The sequence below is a fragment of the Lepisosteus oculatus genome, chromosome 9, assembly GCF_040954835.1.
Source record: "Lepisosteus oculatus isolate fLepOcu1 chromosome 9, fLepOcu1.hap2, whole genome shotgun sequence".
NCBI lineage: Eukaryota > Metazoa > Chordata > Actinopteri > Semionotiformes > Lepisosteidae > Lepisosteus > Lepisosteus oculatus.
The window spans coordinates 47,346,743-47,367,663 of NC_090704.1; the positions used below are offsets into that span (position 1 = coordinate 47,346,743).

General features: G+C 46.4%; 2 protein-coding genes across 6 annotated transcripts in view; both read right to left on the reverse strand.

Annotated features, from left to right (window-relative positions):
* Positions 1–988: 988 nt before the first annotated feature.
* LOC102693834 (meteorin-like protein) lies at positions 989–13,015 on the reverse strand. Its single transcript, XM_006635515.3, has 4 exons — positions 12,596–13,015; positions 8,010–8,392; positions 3,757–3,816; positions 989–1,830 (listed from the first exon to the last, which is right to left on the reverse strand). The coding sequence occupies exons 1-4, from the start codon at positions 12,688–12,690 to the stop codon at positions 1,511–1,513; spliced, it is 858 nt and encodes a 285-aa protein (XP_006635578.1). The 5' UTR covers positions 12,691–13,015; the 3' UTR covers positions 989–1,510.
* Positions 13,016–16,896: 3,881 nt separating this feature from the next.
* b3gntl1 (UDP-GlcNAc:betaGal beta-1,3-N-acetylglucosaminyltransferase-like 1) overlaps positions 16,897–20,921 on the reverse strand; it is a 67,889-nt gene continuing 63,864 nt past the window's right edge. For all 5 annotated transcript variants that reach the window (XM_069194690.1, XM_015355920.2, XM_006635516.3 and 2 more), the window contains one exon: positions 16,897–17,405. In XM_069194690.1, coding sequence (XP_069050791.1) covers positions 17,325–17,405 — 81 coding nt within the window. In that variant the 3' untranslated portion in view covers positions 16,897–17,324. The remainder of the gene's footprint in view (positions 17,406–20,921) is intronic.

The following is a 20,921-nucleotide window of genomic DNA, read 5'->3' on the forward strand; positions in this document are numbered from 1 at the left end:
CGCGGTCTCCGCTCGTGGCCCACTTTCTGCGGCATGAATCCCTCGCCTTCAGTGCCTGCCAGAGTTGCTCGGTGTGAACAAAGAGGCCTTTCTTCAGCATGAAAAACACATCTGTGTGCCGCAGCCCAAGGCAGGAGAATTACCGGAATGTTTAAAATTAATTTGATTTTCTTTTTCAAAACATTTTCAAGTTTTCATAGATGCCACAGTCGCACACAAGATTGACCCTCTGCCTGGTGATGCCTGGCAGCACGTCTCCTATTAGAGTTTCGGCTTATTTTCAGCTCGAGCTGGAGTGAATCCTCACAGACCTGCCCCTCAGACCTCAGCAGGGTGTTTAAAGGAGAGGTGAGGCAACGGCTTGGCCTCGTCGTGCAGCCTGTCCGCAGGAGGTCACAGTTTGCAGGTTAAGGAAACAGCACAAACAACAGACATTCTCCCCTCCGACTCCAGGAAGCAAGACCTCGGGGAAAGGAAGTCGCCTGCAATCGGCTCCTTCTTGCATTTTTGCAAACTTGTGTCCCCCTTTCTTCTTGTTCTTTGTGGTGATCGGTACCTTGCATCCACACTGTTGTTGTAATAGTGTTGTTAAAACGTACACAGTACATCTACTTCTACAGCAAGACAGAAGTAATCCATATCGGGCTGGTCTTCATCCTGAGGACAATCGTGTTCATATGTTATTCTCCCTGTTCCTGTGCTCCCAGTTCCAGACCAGCTGAGTGTTTAACAGGAAGGTCACTTCAATGATAAGCTTATGGTCAGAAAGCCTGAATGGGTGCATGCGAGGAGATTTCTGAATTAGGAAAATCGAGAGCACAGCACTATAAACACTGCTCTCTCAATGGCTGTGCTAAGACCATGCAGAAGTTCTGTCACTCATACATTCAAGTACAGTCACTATTTTTAACATCAATAACTAACAGTGAAGCCACAGAAGTCATGGAGGCTTCCAAAACATTTGGGCAGACAGCAACAGAGGGGATAGTTCACTTCAGGATGCCTTTATTCTCTGAAAGAGAAGGCCTTTACAATTTAGCAGCCTGAAGAAAAATTACAGGCTGAAATTGCACATTTCTTAAAAACACCATAAAAACAAAAGCAGGTTTAGCTTAATACATTTCTGTCATAAGAAACAACTTCAAACTGTACATTAAGCTTTTTACAAAGCATTTGGAACTTCTCTTACAATGTTCTTTCACATTTACAGCAATGTACACGATATATACCAGCTTCTGCTACGTCAGCTTAATTTTAAGACATTACAGTCCAACATTAGGGTTTTTTTGCGTTGAAGAAATGGCAGCCTTACATTTCAGAGATCTTTTTCTCAGAAAATCCCGGCTTTGAAAATGGCTGTAAGAAACAGTTTAAGTCCAGCGACGTTGCTTGGCAACATTCAAGAGCTCGTACCTCCGTCAGTCAGGATAGCCGGCTGTGTTCGCCAGCCCCGGCCCAGTCGCTCAGCTGGGCCCACAGTGCTCTGGGGGTTAGGGCGCAGCAGCTTGGCTCAGTCCGTGTCGACCTGGCAGGGGTTCGTCCCCAGCTGTCTGGCCTCACTGTACAACCGCAGGAAGTCCTTGTAGCGCGGTGCACAGCCCAGCCACGCCTCGCCGAAACGTATGGAACCGGTAAAGAGGAACTCGCCCTCACCGGGCTTCACCCCGCATTCCAGAAGCGTCCGCACGTGCCCCGCCCAGCGGCGCGCCCGGCCGCCCGCGGACGCAAACACGCGGCTCTTCTGCTGGTACAGCCGGCTCAGCGACACCGCGATCAGAGACGCGTCCTGGTCCTTCTCGTGCTCCACTCCGCGGATCGTGCCCCGCGCCGCTGGGAGAGAGCGCAAGAGAGACGAGTCAGCCACACATTTCTCTCAGCTCGTGGTTCGGGTCGTTAGCTCGCATTGCCAATACAAGTTTGTAGAAAAAAAATATTGCCATGATTCAATCACTCAACCTCAATTACAGACAGTAAACTCCAATCCTGGAGATCTTTGCTCCTTGTCATTATTTTCCACACTGTTGATCAAACTGAGAAAGCAAACTCTGAAAGACCCAAGTCTTTTGGGGCTCTGTGCTGTGATATTTCATGACCAGTCCTGGGAGTCAGGGTTCAATATTCTTTTACTCATCTTCAAAATACAAAAGGTTGCGATTATAGTGAATATAATATGGGAACCATTGAGCTTGAAGAAGCTACTCATCAACAATATTTAGGTGTTTATTTTGACACCATTTTCATTTTCTAGACAATAAGGGTAAGAAATAAAGGACAACAAAATGTTTAATCTTGTTGGACAACAACACGTTGAAGAAACCTAAGACAAAAATACTCAGCTTGAAATAGGTTGATCGTTACCAAAAAAATCAGTAATTTAATATTCTTAGAACTGGTGTGAGAGCAGCAATTTTAACTGCTCAGTGCCTAATTCCAGAGCTCAGGGATTCATTTATGATGTTTCTCACCAGTGAACAGAGAGCAGAAACAGTAACACAGTCACAGAGTACAGGGGTCAGAATGGGTTCTTGCAAACAAGCAGGGGGTTTGATTTTCTGAGCTGATTCAATAAGGCTGTGGCGGGAACCTGGATAAGGAATGTCAGTAAACTCAGATCTGTATTACTCGGAGAAGAGCGGCTCTAGCAGCGGGCTGACAGAGGAAAGCAGAAGCCTCGATCTCTACAGCACTGCTCAGCCAGCCGGTCCCTGACCCATGTTAGTCTCTGCAGCTCATTTGTGAGAGAGCACTGTCCTGGGTCGCCCGATGATTACAACTCCTACCTGCAGGAGGATTCACATTTTTACGTGGCTCTCAAGAGGCTGCCACTGCACACCTCCCTGCTGTGCGGCTCTCCGTTTATTGAGAGACAGAAACAGGAGCACAGACCACACATTTCTCAAGCCACTTCGGATATCAACCTTGGGGGGAAAAAAGGGAAATAGCAGCACTGGCTTGGAGAGACTGGTGAACTCCTTTGCTGCAGAACGTTCCTTTTTGTGCCAGATGAACTAACGGCTGTGGACTGGTAACGACTCTGAACAATGTCTTTATTTAGGAGCCCTCATTCAGAACTGGCTGAGGCCCATGGTTAGATGTCTTAAGCAGACAGGGAGGGGAAACCCTGTGCCTTTCCCCTGCCTTGCCTATGGAAGAGGCTGCTGAGCCCCTTCTTCTTGAGATGAAAAAAGAAAAAACTAATTAGAATCTCTCCAGGTGGAGCCCCCCCTCCCCCAAATTTAATTGGCCTGGCTGCTGGGACTGTTTACTGCTGCTATGGCACATTTCCTGCTCACCAGCAGCTCCCCTCCCCTCCCAGCGCAGAGGCGTGGGCCTGCTGAGGAGGGGGGAAACTCGTTATCTGAGGCCAGGGGTCTGAGGCAGGCCAAATGCCAAAGGGTTAAAGTGCTCCTCTGGAGCTCAGACAAAAGTGCTCTTTCATTTGACCTTTGTAGGTATACCAGCATTTATGAGGCTATTTGGAAAGAGATGTCCAGCGCGTTCCAGTAATTATTGTGTGTCCTGCCAAGCATAAATTCTACCGAGCAAAAACAAAAATGAAACCAGTTTTTAATTTGAAAACACACATGTATACTCAAATTCACCCAGTCTGACCCAAAAATATCTTCCCAGAAAACTACAACTCTGACAGCATGGTAAAATACCTGGCTGTATTTCCACAGGGAACATCTCAGGCACTGCGGATGAGTATAGTGCATTAAGACATGCCTTCACTGTTCGAGAACACGGGACACTTACCAAAATCACTTGTGCAAACGGCCAGGAGCACTTCAGAGTCACTGCACGGCTGGCAGGGAGCTGAAAAAGATGGAGGAGATTGTTGAAAAAAAGATTCGGCCATCGAGTCCTTCACAGGCACAATGGCCGAAATTGCTCCTTTCCTCAAAGTGAGTTTCCAGAGGACAGCATGTTTCATGTTGCCACACTAGAACCCGTTTGGGAAGAGCAGGGTTCAAGGCAGGACGAGAGCACATGACTGCTCTTCCTCTGGACACCGGTCCATCGCCAGTCGGACGCTGCCAGCATGCCTCTGGGAGGGGCAAGAAACTGAAGCACCCAATAAGAACCCTCGAGAACATGCAGACTCCGCAATCAAACCCGTTACTCTGGAGCTGCGAGGCAGCGATGCCAACCACCACACTGTGTTTCTCGTGGTGAAGACTCCGGTTGTTGATATTCTTCCAACCAGCAAAGCTGCCGCTCAATGATCCCCCAGGATGAGGCCCGGGGAGGCCAAGGGGGAACCCCAAGTTCCAAACAGAGCCAGAGAGCAGCCTGGCTTATTCCCCTTCCATCCGTACAGCAGGCAGTAAGCATGAAGGCACAGCGGCAAGCTTCTCCGGACAAGTGATAAAGGTTTTTTTTTCTTTTGAAAGACGAAGAGAAGGAGTCAGAGCCACATGCTTGGCCCCACACAGAGACAGGAAGCTGCCACGCTCTAATTAATAATTTTTTCCTCAGCCAGGCCCCGGCCTAACAGTCCAGGAATCACCCTTCACGCTCTGTAGCTATAAAAAAAAAGTGCTAGCAGCCAGTTAGGAACAAAACGTCTTTATAAGTGGTCAGCAGCTCTTCACAAGGACTCAGAAATCCTGAAATGTGCTGTACTGAACTCAGTCAGCTGGCTGTACTGTGAAAGTGAAAGTCCTCCAGGAGTAAAATCACTGTACACACTCAAAATGACAGAACTACAGGAAATTCCAAAAATATACCTGTTTTCTTTCATATCTGTGTAGAAGGTTCCACAGCCAAAACACTGTTTTCTTTCTTCTCTTTTCAGCAGGGAATAAACCTATTACTTGTTCCTTTGCAGCCTGCGCATGCTGACGCAGCTCCCCACCTGAACTACTGTAACAGATAAATACTGACACCCAGTTCCAAACTCCTTGAGTGACTACTAGTCCACAGTACAATACCAGGCCTCCACTACAGGTTTTTGGTAGAACTAGAACTTTGCTTCAATGGGTCACAATTGAGAATGTAGAGCTTGCTGTGCCACAGGCCTGCACTGCAATGGCCTGAGAGCTCCAACACCTGATTAGCCCTGCTGTACAGACTCCCACCTCCACTGGATCAGTGCACTGCCACTGCAGTGCTGCTTCTCCTTCACATTGTGCAGACATAGCTGACCTGCACAATCTAATTAACAGCTGCTTTGTTCACACAAGGCTGCTTTTCACTGCTTCTCTTACCCCCCCATCCCATTATTACACAGGTTTGGGCTGTACACCTACAAAGGGCATAAACATTGCACTGCCTGCAGCATCACTGTAACCCTAGACCAAGGTCACCAGCTCTACAAGATAAACCTATTGTCAGGAATGGGAGGAGGTGACACAGTAATAATGAGGACCGAAACTCAAAGGATAAGTCAAAGCCTCAGTAAAGCTTGCTCTCTGGAGTCTGCCGGCCTCTGTTCCCAGCTGTGTGGCGGGGCTGGGAAACGGGTGCAGCTGATTGGAGTGGACAGCCTGCAGGGGGAAAGGGCTACATCAGCACGTGTGGGATTAGCCCCTGGGAGGCTCGCGGCCCCAGCCTGCGCCGCTGCAGCTGTAATCCTGACACTGCCCTGGCTGGAGGGGGGGGCAGCACGATAGCCCTGCAGATCAAGGACACGAGGGAGAGCAAGTCTACAGACAGACAAGGCACTGCATGGCTGTGCTGAACCACACCTGCAACACCTCCGCGTTTCTGCCTCTGCACCGTCCTGCAATGACGCTCTCGGCCCCTCCGCAGGAGCAGCTCGCTTTCCTTCCAGAAATTCCCGAGGACCGACTGAAACGGGCAGCGCCGACACATGCCATGTAGAAACATTCTTGCACAACCCTGAAACAGCAGCAGGACGGCGCATGCTTTCAGAGCACTGGGCGAGGAGGCCACGGGCTCAGGGCAGACAGGGCAGCACGGACGACACAAGAGGTCACGGGCAAAGCTGCTCAGCATCTGGGACAGCCACCATCATTCTCAATTATTCTTTTTTAAGGTCTGAATAACACTGAGCTAGCTCTAAGCAGAAACTAAACTCTTTGATGTTGCACTGGTGTCATAATTCTGGATCTCTATTTAAAGAGCTCCGTTTCTCTTTTCCACATATATCACCAGCAGGACAAACATGAAACATTCCCACAGGAATGCAGTGGCTCAGCGTTTCCACATTAATAGCGCTGCTCTGTCGCATCCCTCAGCTCTGTGCAGCACCAGACCACTTCTAAGAGGAGCTGGCTGCCATCAGGAGATGAAGGAAATTTCCTAACATCTGCCCCAAGCATATTGTACAGTGATATAGTGCTAAGAATTAAAATTTCACTAGCGTGGTAGAGAACTGTGCCAGGAGCAAAATGATCCTGTCAGCTTGTCCAAAGTATTGCACATGACGGGAATAAAACCACAGCCTACAAAACAAGGACAGACTTTTTTCATTCGGATTATTACATTCATAGGATTTTTCTTTGTAAGATTATAACCACATCAAACCGTAAAATGCAAACAAATGTTCTGATTGCAGCTACACAGCAGTACACACAAACGTCTCTCTGGCAGTGGGCGACTGCTGGCCCAGCAGCCCACACACTCTTAGCCTGAACAGGACCTGTGGGAGTGAGCCGGTGCGGACAGACTCCGCGGTCCGTAAGCACTCACTCACTGCAGCAGCAGCCTGTCCCTCGGTCAGAGCTGGGCCTCATCTGACAGTTCTAGTATGGCTGACCAGCTCACTCCTTAACATGTAGCTGCTTTCTGGGTTTACAGATAATGTGAATGACACTGTGCGCAATATTTAGATTGGAGGGGTCTCCGAGGCTTAGCCCAGCTCAGTTCTCTCCTTTTGACAAAGATTTCTATTATAGTTTGTGGGGCAAGTCTGAAAAAAAAACACTTATTTTTCTAGTCAGGCTAATAACAGATCTCTATGAAATTTCAGAGAGAAAGAGAGAGTCAGGCTCAGCAGAATTGTAGTTCAATGAAACCCTATCAATTCCTGGTGAAGGAAAAATATATTTATTTTATTCAATATGTGGTGCAACATTTTTGTGGCAGTTATTTATAATCTCTGTGGCAAAACTTGATTTGTACAGACCACATTCTTTAAACCAGGAGTAACATACTGTAAAGTATAGATCCTGTCTAATTTTAAAAGCCCAGACAGACAGGCTCAGATTGGTTTGGAACTAATTCCTCTGAGTTGCTGTCAGCTATAAGCATGAGAGATGTTCCAGGGAGACAGAGCCAATTTGTACCTGTTGTAAATATCTCCCATTTTCATTCATGATCATTTACTAAAAAAAAAAATCCAATGACATCCTCGAGCTTTTCAGTGCAAGGGCAGAAACAATGGGTGACAGTAAGACTACATAAGTTGCATAAACAGAATTACTCAGAGCCTTAACCTGCATGAACTGGCCAGGCACTCTCCCTATTGCTCCTTAAAATGTGGGATTCTGATTTCTTAGGACAGTAGCAGTGAGGACTCTCCATAATTGACACAGGACACTGCAAACCTGTCATTTTGATTTACTCATGAGCAGCAAAGAATCACACTTTGTATAAATGTTGCTCGCAAGTAGCTACAACACTTTATCTACTTGGAACAAAAAGGCAAAAGCTGTCTTAACTTAATGACATGCTCTTTAATCCTGTTCCATCTTTCACAGTCTTGATTAATCACTTTTCTGAACACTGCGTCCGGCCAGGAGCTTTCACCCAAGAGCTGACCTGGAGCATCAGAGCACACAGGAAACCTCCAGAGTGCTGCTGGATGAAAGCAGACAGCCTGGGTCACGTGGAGTAGTACCCTTCCAATGCCTGCGCTGACAAGAGCACGACGCACAAGACTAAGGCACCGACACTGTTTGTGACAGGGGCTCTAAAAATACATAGTACCCCTAATGTCCACACCGTTGTATGAATAAGGCTGAGCTCTGTACAACCATTAACAAGCACTAGTCTTTCAGAGAACAGCAAAGCAGGACTGGTAGAGCTTAAGCAACACTTACCAGCCATTGAGCGCAGGTCTGCACTGCTCCTCTGGCTCAGGAGCTCGTACTGGAAGGCGGTGATTTTGCGGCTAATATCCGACTGGGGCGTGGCCTCGATGAAGAGGGACCCCTCCTCTATGCCGAAGCAGTAGACCCGGCTGGGCTCCTGCTCCCTCACCAACAGCTTCAGCTCCCCCAGCTTCTCCAGGTAGATGTTGGCGCCCCTGGAGTCCTTCATGGGCTTGATGCAGACAGTGAGGTGCTGCGCAGCAGGGGTGAGGGTGTTGGGGCGCAGGTTGACGATGAGCGCCCCCGTGGGGTACAGCCACTCCAGCGTGCCCTGCGCGCAGCGAAGGTACACCTGCTCAACGTCCCTCGCGTGCGTCTCGTGCGTCAGCCCGCTGAGAGAGAGAGAGGAGAGACACGGGTAGCAGCCGGCTAGCACCACTTGCACCTGAAGAGCTGCTGGACTTTCTCTCAGAAACAACACACAATGCAGAAGGTTGTTACCAAGTCAATTCTGCATCAGAGCAGCAGGTAATGAGTGCAATTCTGTTAACCTAGCTAGTTACACTGGCAGATAAGTGCAGTCATCCATCTTCTTTCTGCCAACTCTGTGTATCAAGTGCCCAATGCCTAATCATGCCACACCCCATCAAAAACATTAATTTAATTTCCTAATGAGTCATTCCAAAGAGATCAGAACATGCCCTGAAAAAAGAATCATTAATCACATTCCTTCTATTCACTCACTGATATTTCAAGTAAAAAAAAAACTAAAGTGGTTTCATTAAACTTAAAACATTAAACTGGAAGGAGGGTTACCTCCAGTATTAAAGACTATGTAAAGAGCCGCCTTGTGGGGAAAAAAAATCAAACATTTTTTTAAATCAAGTCATGAGCCCCAACTGAAGACTGAAGTGATTTGAACAAAAACATCACTTGTGTTGTTCCGGGCTGTCAAAAGGTTTATCCAACTGCTGGGAGTATGTTTAAACATGCTAGAGCTCCTTGTAAATAATGTCAGGTTTTCAAAGAACGTGCAAACAAGTCAATATTTAGTGCAGAGAGTTTGTGCACTGCAGTCCATAGGGAGGTTGCTATATGAGACAACTCGGGATTCACCGCTGCAGGATGGTTGCAACACTTCTGAAGCACTACAGTAAACTCACTTACAAATGCTGTTTAAAATGCGCAAACGTCAGGCTGCTGTAAGAGTCACATTAATCTTGATACCATTCCCAATGATCCTGTTTCATCTCAGGAGGTCTGCTGTAAGAACAGAGAGATCCAGACTGCTTGGGCTTCTCAGATGTCCGGAATAACAAGAGTGATACCTGTGACCTAACAGCAAACTATAAGCCCTTCTTTTCTGTTTGTTCCTTTTGCCTCCACAGCTGGTTTCCTAGTCATCTCTGTGTCTAGCTCTACTTTAGGAATAGCACTGAGCTCTTAAGTTTGGTAGCCAGCTTACAACAGCACAGCTATGAGCAGAGAAGCCCAATCCAACCACAGAGAAGACAGGGGACTCTACTCCTCCTGTGGTTCAGAAACAGTTAGGCAGTCAGCACTGTAATGATGACGAATGAGTCATCCTGCTCAAACTGCAATCATGCCTTTGAAAAATGCACCTATACTTACTATTTATCTGGAAGAAAGCTTGTGCACACAACCTTATGGAACAGAACTAAATGAGAAATCTGAAGACAGACTTTGCATCTTTTTCCCAGTAATGTGGGAGGTGTTGCAGTTCGAGGTAGCTTTCTGATTAAATGTCATGGGAGGCAACAGGTCTGGAACAAAAGCATCTATCTATGAAGATGGGGAATGCAGTAAACATGTTGGAAATGAATAACTGCATGTAACTGAATAACTGGATGACTAAATCTATAAATATTTCACAGAACACGTGAGTTTTAATCCCGAATTAAAATCCAAAATGGAGGAATGCTATAGAGAAACCACTACGAAAACAATCTTTGGGATTACAGCTTGTTTCTAGGGTTCAATCACAGTCACCCTGCTGGCAACTGGTCAGGGCTTCCCGGTCTCAGTGGCTCGATCCTAACCACAAGCCTCCCCTCACCTGGCTTCAACACTCATCACAGGCTCATGGGCCTCAGTGAGTCACAGCATTTCAAGAACTGAAAACCTGCAGTTTTCCACTGCTTTAACCAAATGTAATTGGCACATTGCTTCATCTTGGAGTTTGAAACAGATGTTCCAAATAATACGAGAAGCACAGATATGGAGCACAGCAGCTGAAACAGTAACTTCCAGTATGAAGGCACTGGGACCCTGTGTCTGTCTTCCCTGGACTGACCCACCCTCTTATGGTCTCTGAACGGGAGACGGTTCCTGGTATCGAGAAGCAGCAGCCAAGGTAAAGCGAATTACTGGCAGAAGAACGACGAAAAGCCAGTTACAGACGTGCTGTAGAACAACAGAGGATATCAGTGATATCACCACTGCGCTTCAACACCCCACCCAATTTAAACATTCCCTGGCCCTTTTCCTTGGAATAACACAGCAGACAAATGGATACAGGATAGTTTTATTTTCAACAGCTGGTAGCTCACTCGATGGCGAAACTCTACGCTCCTTTAACAAATCCAGGGACTGAAAGAGGGGAACTAGTCTCTCTCCCTTTGGGTCCACTCTTGCCACCAGAACCCTGGTTTTTCCCTCACCCCTCACGGCCTCGCTTTTAATTAAGTCTTTAAATCAATTCTCTGCGCCGTTACGAAACCTCCGCGGAGACTAATCGGCACCAGATTACTGGTCCCGTTTCAAAGCGCCGTACTGTTATTTCTGCTTCAGAAGCTCGGCGAGACCCTTAAGGGCGGTTCATTAGCATGCAACTGTAAACAATTTATTAAACAAAAATATATCTAGATTTTCTGGTTTTTGCATGTGTGAATACGATCTATTCATTCCCCGTTCCGTAGTCCCAGATTTCAGCGTCTGCGGCGCCAAGTGTTTACGGCTCATTGATTCTCAACACTTTATCGTCCGGTTGTGCAAAATAAAATCAATATTTAACAATATAGTCCACGTGGCTACGTGCAAAAATGTACTGAATAAAATGCACAAAGTTATTCGTCAATGTTTTAAATAAAAATAAACTATGTGAGTCTCACAGAGAATCGCCTAACGGGAGGTCTAAAGCACTTTTCAAACGGACTCGTCAGTCTGTAACACGCGGCACAGGTTAAACAAAAAAAAACAATTAATTTGAACGCGGTGTGATTTACTCTTCTCAAGCTCAACAGGACGCAGTTCCTACGCTAGCTCAGCTCGGGCAGCGGGCTGCAAACTTCATTTCCTGGCTACGGCTCCTGCGGTAGCCCCTCCCTTATTCCGCGAAATCTCTCCTTTTTATATTCCAAACTGCAGTCCAAATTTCTGGGAAACTGGATTTGAATGTAATTTAAATTGGAGGTTTCTACTTTAATGCGTGCATACAGTATTCAAAACGGCGACTGGAACCGAGTAAGTTTTCGAACAGCCGCTGGCAGCACTGAAGCGACTCTCAAGCAGCAGTATTTCTGTCCAGGACAGCGGCGGTAACAGGTAAATGTGCGACCGCAACGGACTACAAACACCAGCCGTGAACAACGAAGGCTCACTGTGCCCTATACACATCCGTAAGGTTTGGGGACTTCAATTGCAAGTGTTTGCTTCAGAACAGAGTTACATTTCATCGTCACATTATTGGATCTAAATACAGTAGACAATCACATGTAGACGCGAAGGCGTATTTCGAGTGTTGCTTCATTACCAGCATTACAAATCCGGGCTTTTAAACCGAAACATTGATACACGAAACGTCACTGTGTGGGGTTCTCGTGAACAGTAATGTGCTCTCCGATACCACCTTTAAAACATACCTGAAAAAAGTGTAATAGAGCAACCATATGTGTAAGATACACATGCAAAGGAAAATATGACAGTTTTATTATTCCTGCTTTGGTTTACACGTTTGGTTTGGCAGTCAGAGCGCACGGGAGCGGCGCACAGGTGTGTGTTCGCTGGCACAGGTGTGTGTCGAGTGAGCAGGTAGCTCTGCAGCCCGCGTCTGGCCAGAAGATTCGCACCTCGCACTGCAGAGCGACCTGCTCCCGGGGCCCTCCCTCGGCACAGCCGCAGGATCGCACGAACCAGCAGACACTACATCGCCTTCACGTACCGCGCAGAGTTCAAAGTGAATGTCTAAAGAAATGGCCTACAGAACTCTCTCTCAAAATTCACATACATGGGTCCCAGCACAAAATATTTAGTCATTTCTGCAGTTTGAAGAATACCTTTATAAAACATTCAAGAACGATCAAAAACATCTACAGTCACTATGACCTGATGTACTATACAAATCGTATCTTAAATATGTGCATATACCGTACAGGAGTTATAAATACACACACGTACACTATACTTCACACTAAACTCTGTTCAGCTGCACTGAATCCCTCAGTGATGTAAACACGTAGCATCCTCCGCAGTGCGAAACTACGAATGCTTTAAGAGTCCCGTGCCCGAGCTACGCTGCACTAGTGAGCATGAAAAGGCATCCGTGAACCCGAGGCACATGTGAAAGCAGCCCTCACCTTCCCCTCCAGCTGCACTGGTCGCTGGAGTACTGCGCGCAGACTGTCCCGCACAGCAGCGCCACGGCCAGCAGCCTCGCCACCGCAGCCCGCATGCTGGTCCCCGCACACGGCTCCGGCTCTCTCGGTCCGACTCTTTTCCTCAAAATCCCGACAGAACAACTCGGAGGACAGAAGCTTCCTCTCCCTTACATCGTGACAGGGCGGGAGGCGGTTGTCTATCTGCGCTGAAGCCCTCTTCGCCCGGGCAGGACCCTGCAGCTTCGCCGTGCGCCAGTGGAGAGCGGAGCGGAGCCGCAGGAACTTTTCACTCGAGTTCGACTCCACGTCACTGCCTCTCCGGCCAGCTGACACTGAGATGCTGAATCCGAGCCACGCCTGCGCTCTCCGCGGCGAGACTTGTCCTAAATCAACCGCTTTTCCTTTTGACTCGAGTTTCAGAGTCCAGAGCTCTTCATAATGTTCACGTTACATTTCTAGCCTATCTTGGCGCTCTTCGGTAATTTGTGCTCCATTTCTCCGAAAAGTCTCATTTTCGCAGGAAGTGGAGTCCTGGAGATATTTTTAGTTACTGAATACATTAAAAAAAAAACGCCTGGCTGACTTTATTTCTGGTGTTTAATGTCAGTGATACCACAGCTCAATACAAATTTAGCAAAGCAAATGTTGCCCCGCTGGTTTTAAGCAAGACAGAACTACAGACTAGCGCTTTATCATAACATGTTTTCCTGTAGTTATTAATAAAACGTTTAATTAAAAAAAATAATTACTAAAAATCTTACAGGTAGACTTTATTTTTCGTATTTTAATCATTCCCAAATTCCACGCTAGGTTTGTCTCCAACCTGTCTATTTTAATGGCCATATTATTCGGACACTTTTATTTTATTTCAGAATACGTTTACACTACCTTCGAGAGCCGATTGCACACAGCGCCGTCGCTGGTATCTTTAGGAACTCCGTTTTCATCGTAATTGGAATAAAACGGAACAGTTATACGTTAAGCACTACACGGGTATATCTGTGAGTATAAAAACATAAAAAATATAATATTATAATAAATATAGTAAATATTTATGTATTTACTGTGCAAAACTGAACTGAAATATTTGGTATAGCTGGTAAACATACTGAAAAGGGAGAATTAAAAACATTACAGAAGCTGAAGAGAAAGTCCATAAAGACTTAGACCACATTCAGGACTGGACAAACATCTGATTCATGGCATGAAAGACAAACTGTTACATGCAAGTAGCGAGAACTGTAGATATAAACTGGGAAACATTGACCTTGTAGAAGCTATAAAAAAGACACAGGTTGTTGAAGGTGATGTATCATTCACATCTTCTGCATGTACAGTGGGCTCCAGGAGGAAGAGCGAGCAGATACTTTCTTGGGCGTAAATAACAGTGTTACGCTGACAGCGTAAAGGAAGTGAACCATTTCTCATCCTGAACAGAAAATACTTCGAGGGGACCTGGTACACGTATTCACAGTCCTCAAAGGCAGAAACAAAGTCAGTCCAGTGGACTTCAATAGGATCAACAGTGAAGCACAACCAGAGGACACAAGTGGACACTACTGGCACGTGATGGAATATAAAACTCAGAACAAGCTGCGGCAGTCTGTGACAAGCACTCCAGCCATGCTGTCAAAGCTGATACCTTGGCTTACTCCCAGAAAAGGTGAGATTCTCGGAGATCAGATCAATCGGCTACTAGTAACCAAAAGAGCTTGATGGCCCAAAGAGCTCCTCTCATTTATAACCTTTCTTCTGGGTTTAACAGTAAAGCCCACATGGTGGCACCATGAAGCACCACCATGAAGCACTGTGCTGAGCCCTGCTCCCGCTCACCCTGGGACAGTGCTGTCAAATAAAACCCGCTAGCTTGATCGGTCAATAATCGAGCAACGAAGGGCATTTCCCTCTTGCAGATGAAAATTAGAAAGTGAAGTGGAAATGAACAAGAACAGCACTTAGAGCTGAAAGCAAGAGACACTTGTTTTGTCAGAAAGAGTGTTGAGGGAATGAACTACCCAGGGATGTGGTTGAAGCCGTTTCTTTGGGATCCTTCAAGAATCATCTGGACAAGATCCTTGGATCATTAAGCTACTCGCAAGGGATTGAGCAAGAGGAGCCAAAATGCCTCCATTGTTTTGTCATCTATTTTTCTGACCTGAAACTCTTCAGGCAGCTCTGAGAAGTGTCCGATTCCTCTCCTCATTCTGGAAAATAGGATATTTTACATCCAGGTGGGGAACGGTATTGGGAATGGTGTTTAGTGACACGTTCGATGTTGCACCAAGAAAGACACAGGTGCAAGGAAGTCGTTTCTGATGTGATCCCCAGAATATCTCTCAGGCTGAGGGGCTGCTGCTTGTCACTGATCCCCCACTTTGCTCACTCTTTATAAATGTAAGAAGAAGCCCTGAGGTCTGACCAGCGCCCTAGAGCTACATGTCTTTCTTTAACCTGTCTGTGTCACCTGGGCGTTATTCAAACATCCTGTCTGGAGGAAGGTTTGAGCAGAGTCTGCTGTCACTGGGCTCATACACTGACGCAGGCAAGTAGATTAGTCACCCTTTCTTTTCTTCCTTTCTTGCACCAAATAAGCAATACATGCAGAGCTGGCTTGTACCTGTCTTAAACCCTGAGCAATACAGCTCAGGCTACACGTCATTCACAGGAGCTACTGCCTGGCTGTACATCACCCAATGCTGCTGACTTCACTGCTGCCAGGGAGCTGTGCTTGGGCACTTTTAGATGACCATCTTCAAAGCATTCCTATAGTCCCAGTGGAAAATTTGCTCAATATTGTCTTTCAAAATAGATCCTAATTGAAACCCCAAATTTAGGTAAAAAAAAAACATCTTACCACTTTTTAAATCAATTTCCACTAATTAAGAACAAATTCTGGTGTGAAGCAGAAAGCTGTGAAAGTCCCCGTGAGCCGCCTGGTCACCTGGTTCGCCCTCCTCCCCCAGACTTCCCGCTGAACTGCCCTCAGTCTCCACGGTGATGTGAGTGACAGCAGAGCCCTTTCCTGAGAGCTGGCCAGAGCTGGCAGGGAAGTAACAGGAATGTAAACACAGAGACGGGGCAAACCAATGCTAACTGGAGACAAAGTGACAACTCGACGTGATAGTTTTCTCAGGCTGTCTGTCTCCAGGCTGTGTGGAGCAGCAGGGTAAACTGAGGCACAGGGAAAGCCTCAGCTCCAGACTGCCTGCATTGGTGGGGGTGTAACAGCAGAAGACTGGCACCCTTTGAAGATTCATGCCAGTGTCACAGTCCAGCCTTCTCTGGATTTTTCTGAAAACACATCGGGATGCTCAGAAAGCAAAGGAACACAAGACATCCGCAAGTCTGGATGCCTGGTCTGACTGCATTCAACTGCAGGCGCTGGCTCGGTCCGTCTGGTCTGGGGTTTTACAAAGCAGATGCATACTGCACATGTGAATACGTGCCCCTACAATGGCCCTATGACCAAGCTCCAGGAAGAGTATGGGCTGCAATGTCTGACTTCACATTACATTACACTTCACATGAATGCAGAGAATGCTAACGAACGCTGCTGTTTAGTTTCTCAAGAGCACGGGAGGAGCGAGAGGCCTTTCCTCGCACTCGGCGGGGCCAGAGAACGGCGACGCTGGGAGTGTGGGGATGAGAAATCGCAGCTCAGACCCAGCCATGCCTTTTCCTTCTTTCCCATCTAAAACACCAGATGTTTGCTAATAACAACCTCCACAGTAGTCTGTCCTGAAAATAATTTTACAAAAAAGTGGAAAAGGTTGTTTTTCAGCTCAGGAGCAGTAACTCGCCAAACCTGAGAAACAGGAGTCAGCGAAACAGTTTCTTTCTGGCTCAAATTACTGCTCTGTACGCCTTGCCTGTGACACCATTTGTTTTGCTCTTGGCACGCTTTCTGGCCTTTGAACACAGAGCGCTCGTTCCGTTTGACTGCGATGACACAACTCGAGTGTCTCAATAACAAACATCTATCACGCCTGGCTGTCAGTGCTGCTCTGTGTGGCACCTGCAGGCTCTCAGGAGGTGCAGCCGGTTATGATGAAGGAGGCACTCTGTTCAGACCTGTAGCTCTGCTCCCCCCAGCCGGAAGACTCTGCTGTTTGTCTTTTGGTCCTTTGTTAACTCTACACTTTCATATCCCCATAAAATAAACAGCTCTGCTAGAAGCCAGAAACAGCAAGTCTGGGGAGAAAGGGGTAGCCTCTACCACGTGATCTTGGTTTCATCCTCATCTTGGAACCTATGAGCTAATTAACAGATGCAGAACATCAGACTTTGAAGCTTTTTATTTTGTTTAATGAGCACAACAGAACATCAGCATAATCGTCCATCCAAATGTTCTGCATTGGAGAGATGACATCGCTTGACTGGGCAGGCGAGTGGAGGGGGTAATTTAGTAATCTGTTTGAGTAACGTTTGCGTGCAACGTAAAAAATGCACTATAGTCTTATTCATTTTCAAGCACATTCATTTTGTCTTGAGTCCAGCTCGCAGGGACGGAGGTGGCCTGGATATAGTGTTTCTGGTGTGCTGCTGTCTGTCTCTGGTGGGACAGGACTCAGCTCAGGTGCTCTCTGCAAGAAAGGAGTCTTTCTTGCAGAGCCAGACTCTCCTCACTCCCCAAGCACTGTGGAATCCATAGTGCTGTATTCTCTGGATTTCCAAGCCCTACTCTCTCCCTTTCTTCCTTTTTCTTTCTTCAGTTGAAATGATAGTAGTCTAACCCTTCTTTCAGGTTAAGAGAGCGCAGGTTGTCTTCCAAAACTCCACCTGTCATATCCTGAAAGGGAGAAAAAATCTGCATATCAAACAAAGCAAAAAAGAGCGGGGAAAATCACTGTGTTTCCAGTTAATGAAATCACTCCAGGCTGAAAAAAGCCGGCACACAGAGAAGCATCTTTCACTGGGGAACTATGTCAGCCTGCTGATTCACAGCAGTAGATATACCTCCTTATTTTTTTCCCTTATAATAAGAAACACCAAAAAGAGGAGAGAACCATCTTATTGTTTGGATTTTAGTCTCATGAGCTCGTTGATGGTTTCTCTCCGGATTATTTTATCAATCAATTCTGTTGATATCCTGCACTGTAACCATGGCAGCGGGAGCTGATCCCTGGTTCTGGGACGAGGGTGGTTGTGTGGGCTGCCCAGGAACCGGCTGTCAATCTCGTGAAGAAAAGAGGAAATGCAAAAAATAAATGGTTTCTGCTGAGCTAAGCAGTTAAGTTTTCCTCTACAACAACTATGAGATGTCAAATAAGTCTCTTTCACAGTTTTATCTTTCAAAGAATCTGTTATAAAAAAATACCACAAAGGTGATTCAGTGGTACTTCCAGATGCCACGCAATGCTTACAAGAAATCAGCTAACTGAAGAAAAACGACAAGAGCTTCAGGAAGCAGCAACAATAACAGCGTTCCTAGTCACAGCAAAAGTCCCCTCCGCTCTGTAGAGCCTCCTGCCCTTCACAGAGCTGAGCACAACACAGATATCGGAGCCCTGAGTGTGAGACCCAGGGTGTCAGGGTGTCACATTTTTATGACACCACTGCGTGAAGCCAGTAATGTTTTACACAACAGGGAGGAACAAGCTTTGTCCAGGGCACCCAGTCAGTTAGCTGTTCGTGAAGTGATTAGGCAGTTACTTTCATTTAATTCACCCCTACTTCCTGTGGTGTCCTACTGATGGTGACTTGGTCTCTGCACCAACCTTTTTATAATCTTACACACTTGCTAGGTATTATATTTGGGTTCTGTGCAAACATTCATCGAGTTATTTGAGAGCCCTACTTTGGCTGTTAAAGTGTGGTACACATTTATCACAGGCGAAGGAATCACAAGAACTGGACTGTTGATCACATGTGGATGTGAGGGATCTGTGAGACCTGATGCAGATTAAGGATGAAGTGTTAGTTTCATGCCATTTTTAAATTTAAACTGAATGTTTTTTGTGCAATATATATACAGGTACTGTATGAATTTAGAGAACACTATCTGCAGTCAAAGCCTTGACTGTTGGCCTTTTATTTTTCTCTTCATAGACTCACACAACCTCTCAAAGACAAAACATCTTGGTAAAAAAGCATGACAGTCCATCAGAGAAAGAATGCTGACAGTGTAATTCAGCCCCTCTTCAGCTGACTGTGGGTTAAGCTCAATAGTTCTCAGATGTCCGTGGAATATTACAACTTAATACCTTCAAGCTGTTTGTTACCTTTCCAAAGTTTATGGAGCCCATCAATCTCTGGCCGATCTGGTAGATATAAACTCGAAGGAGGAATGCAGGGTCATACATCATAACAGAGTATTTATCTCTGCAGGGGGTGAGCTCACTGGCTCATATAAAAAACAAGGGAAAAGGGAAAGTCTGCTGACTGGCTTCCTCAGCAACGTGCTGGATGAGTCCAGCCTCGGCCATTAGCGATGTGAGTGGTAATGGGTCAGTTATGGATGCTGCCTGCCTGGCTGGCTGAAGCCAGTCATTAGTATCAGGATTACCTGCTGCTGGCCAGGCACCTGCTAGGCTGACTATTCTCAAAGCCAAGCACTGGTCCTGCAGCACAGAAGAAAGCCATGCGGTGCCCATACCCAGAGTACATGGAGACACGGACACGAAGCAAGTACAGTCAGAGCAGGGGTTCAAAAGGTGGACATGATATGTTATTCCTAGGCCACTAGTGACACTCTTTCAACAGTCAGCCAGGGCAAAAATCACGGACTTTGATAATGTAGAAAGGTGATAAAACCAAACCTAGTAATTACAAACCAATTAGCCTTACCTCTATAATTATATAATGTAAGGTTATATAATTAATAATGAGAACTAGACTAGTCAACCCAATTAACGTCTTCAGTACTGACAGCAGAACCCAAAGCAAAGGACAAAAGCACGTTTACACCCGAGAACAGGGGGCTTGTGGGAGTGTGGAACACCACACCCAGCCAGGCTGTCCAAGCCGACAGCCTGGACTCTGTTAGGACTGGGACAAGGAGAACCTCTGGCCTTGAATCCATGAAATACTAGCAACCAGACGAGGCGGTTTGGTCCTGGGGCTTCCTCTCGCCTGCACCTGAAGAGTGGTCTCTCTCTGGGAGGAGGCATGTCTCCTCCCTGCCACACTTCACTAGTGTGGCTTCAGAGAGCCGTCTTTCAATGCTGAGCCCTCTCAATTGTCATAAAAGAGGAAAAATAATTGCCGATAATATATTAAAAGGAAAAAAAAGTGAAATGACAACACCCATGTCTAATGGTACACTAAACCGCACCCCACAAACACACTTCTTCTTTCAGGATGAGTAGCTTCCTTCCGCCCTGGGCTTTCTGAGGAATCTCATTTTCACATTTTCACTAATGCCGGACACAGCGCAGCACTTCCAGAGCTTCCAGAGTCCTATTGGAAAAATCACCCCCCCACACACCAAAGCAGAGGCATTGCCCAGTTTTTCCTTATTAAAACAGACAAAAACAATGCAAACATCATCTGTCTGCATGAACGTCTGCGTCATGCCCTGTATGAGTATAACATCTCCAGCTGGGTTTGTCTGCTGCTACACTAGGTTACAGGTGATGTGTTTTGCCTGTATTAGCTCTCTATAAGGTTATAATTGCTGTTCAACCTGGAAGAGTGCTTCAGTGCGGACAGCAGCTTCTTCACACTGTAGGTTTTCTTTATACTGTACATTTCCTGGAGGTAACTGGGTATTGAGGCACAAGAGAAATGAGGGTGTCAGTGATGCAGGGCAGACCCAGCCAGCCTCTCCCAGCTGTGTGCTCTGGAGAAGCTCTTCCTTCTGCCCACTGACATTCCAGTGGAGTAATCCAGCTCTGTGGAGACCTGCATCCCATCAGCTCTCAGACAGCTAGAAGCACCTCGGCTCACACTGACAGTGCAGTTCTAGAACTAATACTGATCAAAGACATCTATTACTACTAACCTCAACTACTGTACTACTAATGCACTGCTACTAATTACTGTAATTATAAAAATAATACAACTCTCCTGCTACCACCAGTAATATATCTAGAACAACAATACTTCAACGAACAATGAAAATAACTGCAATACATGTTTTACCTGACGAGATGCTGCAGTGTTTACAATATTTTGAGAAGTCTGTTACTTGAAGGTTGTTAGTTGTAAGCACTATAAAGTGGACTTTAAGATGCAGAGACCAAGACAATTACCTACACAATCCTGCACAGCCACCCTGGCCTCACCCACAGAGAGCACAGAAGGCATGTAGTCTCCATGTTGATTTCCTGCCTAGCATTCCTCTGCTCTGTGCAAGAGCTATTCA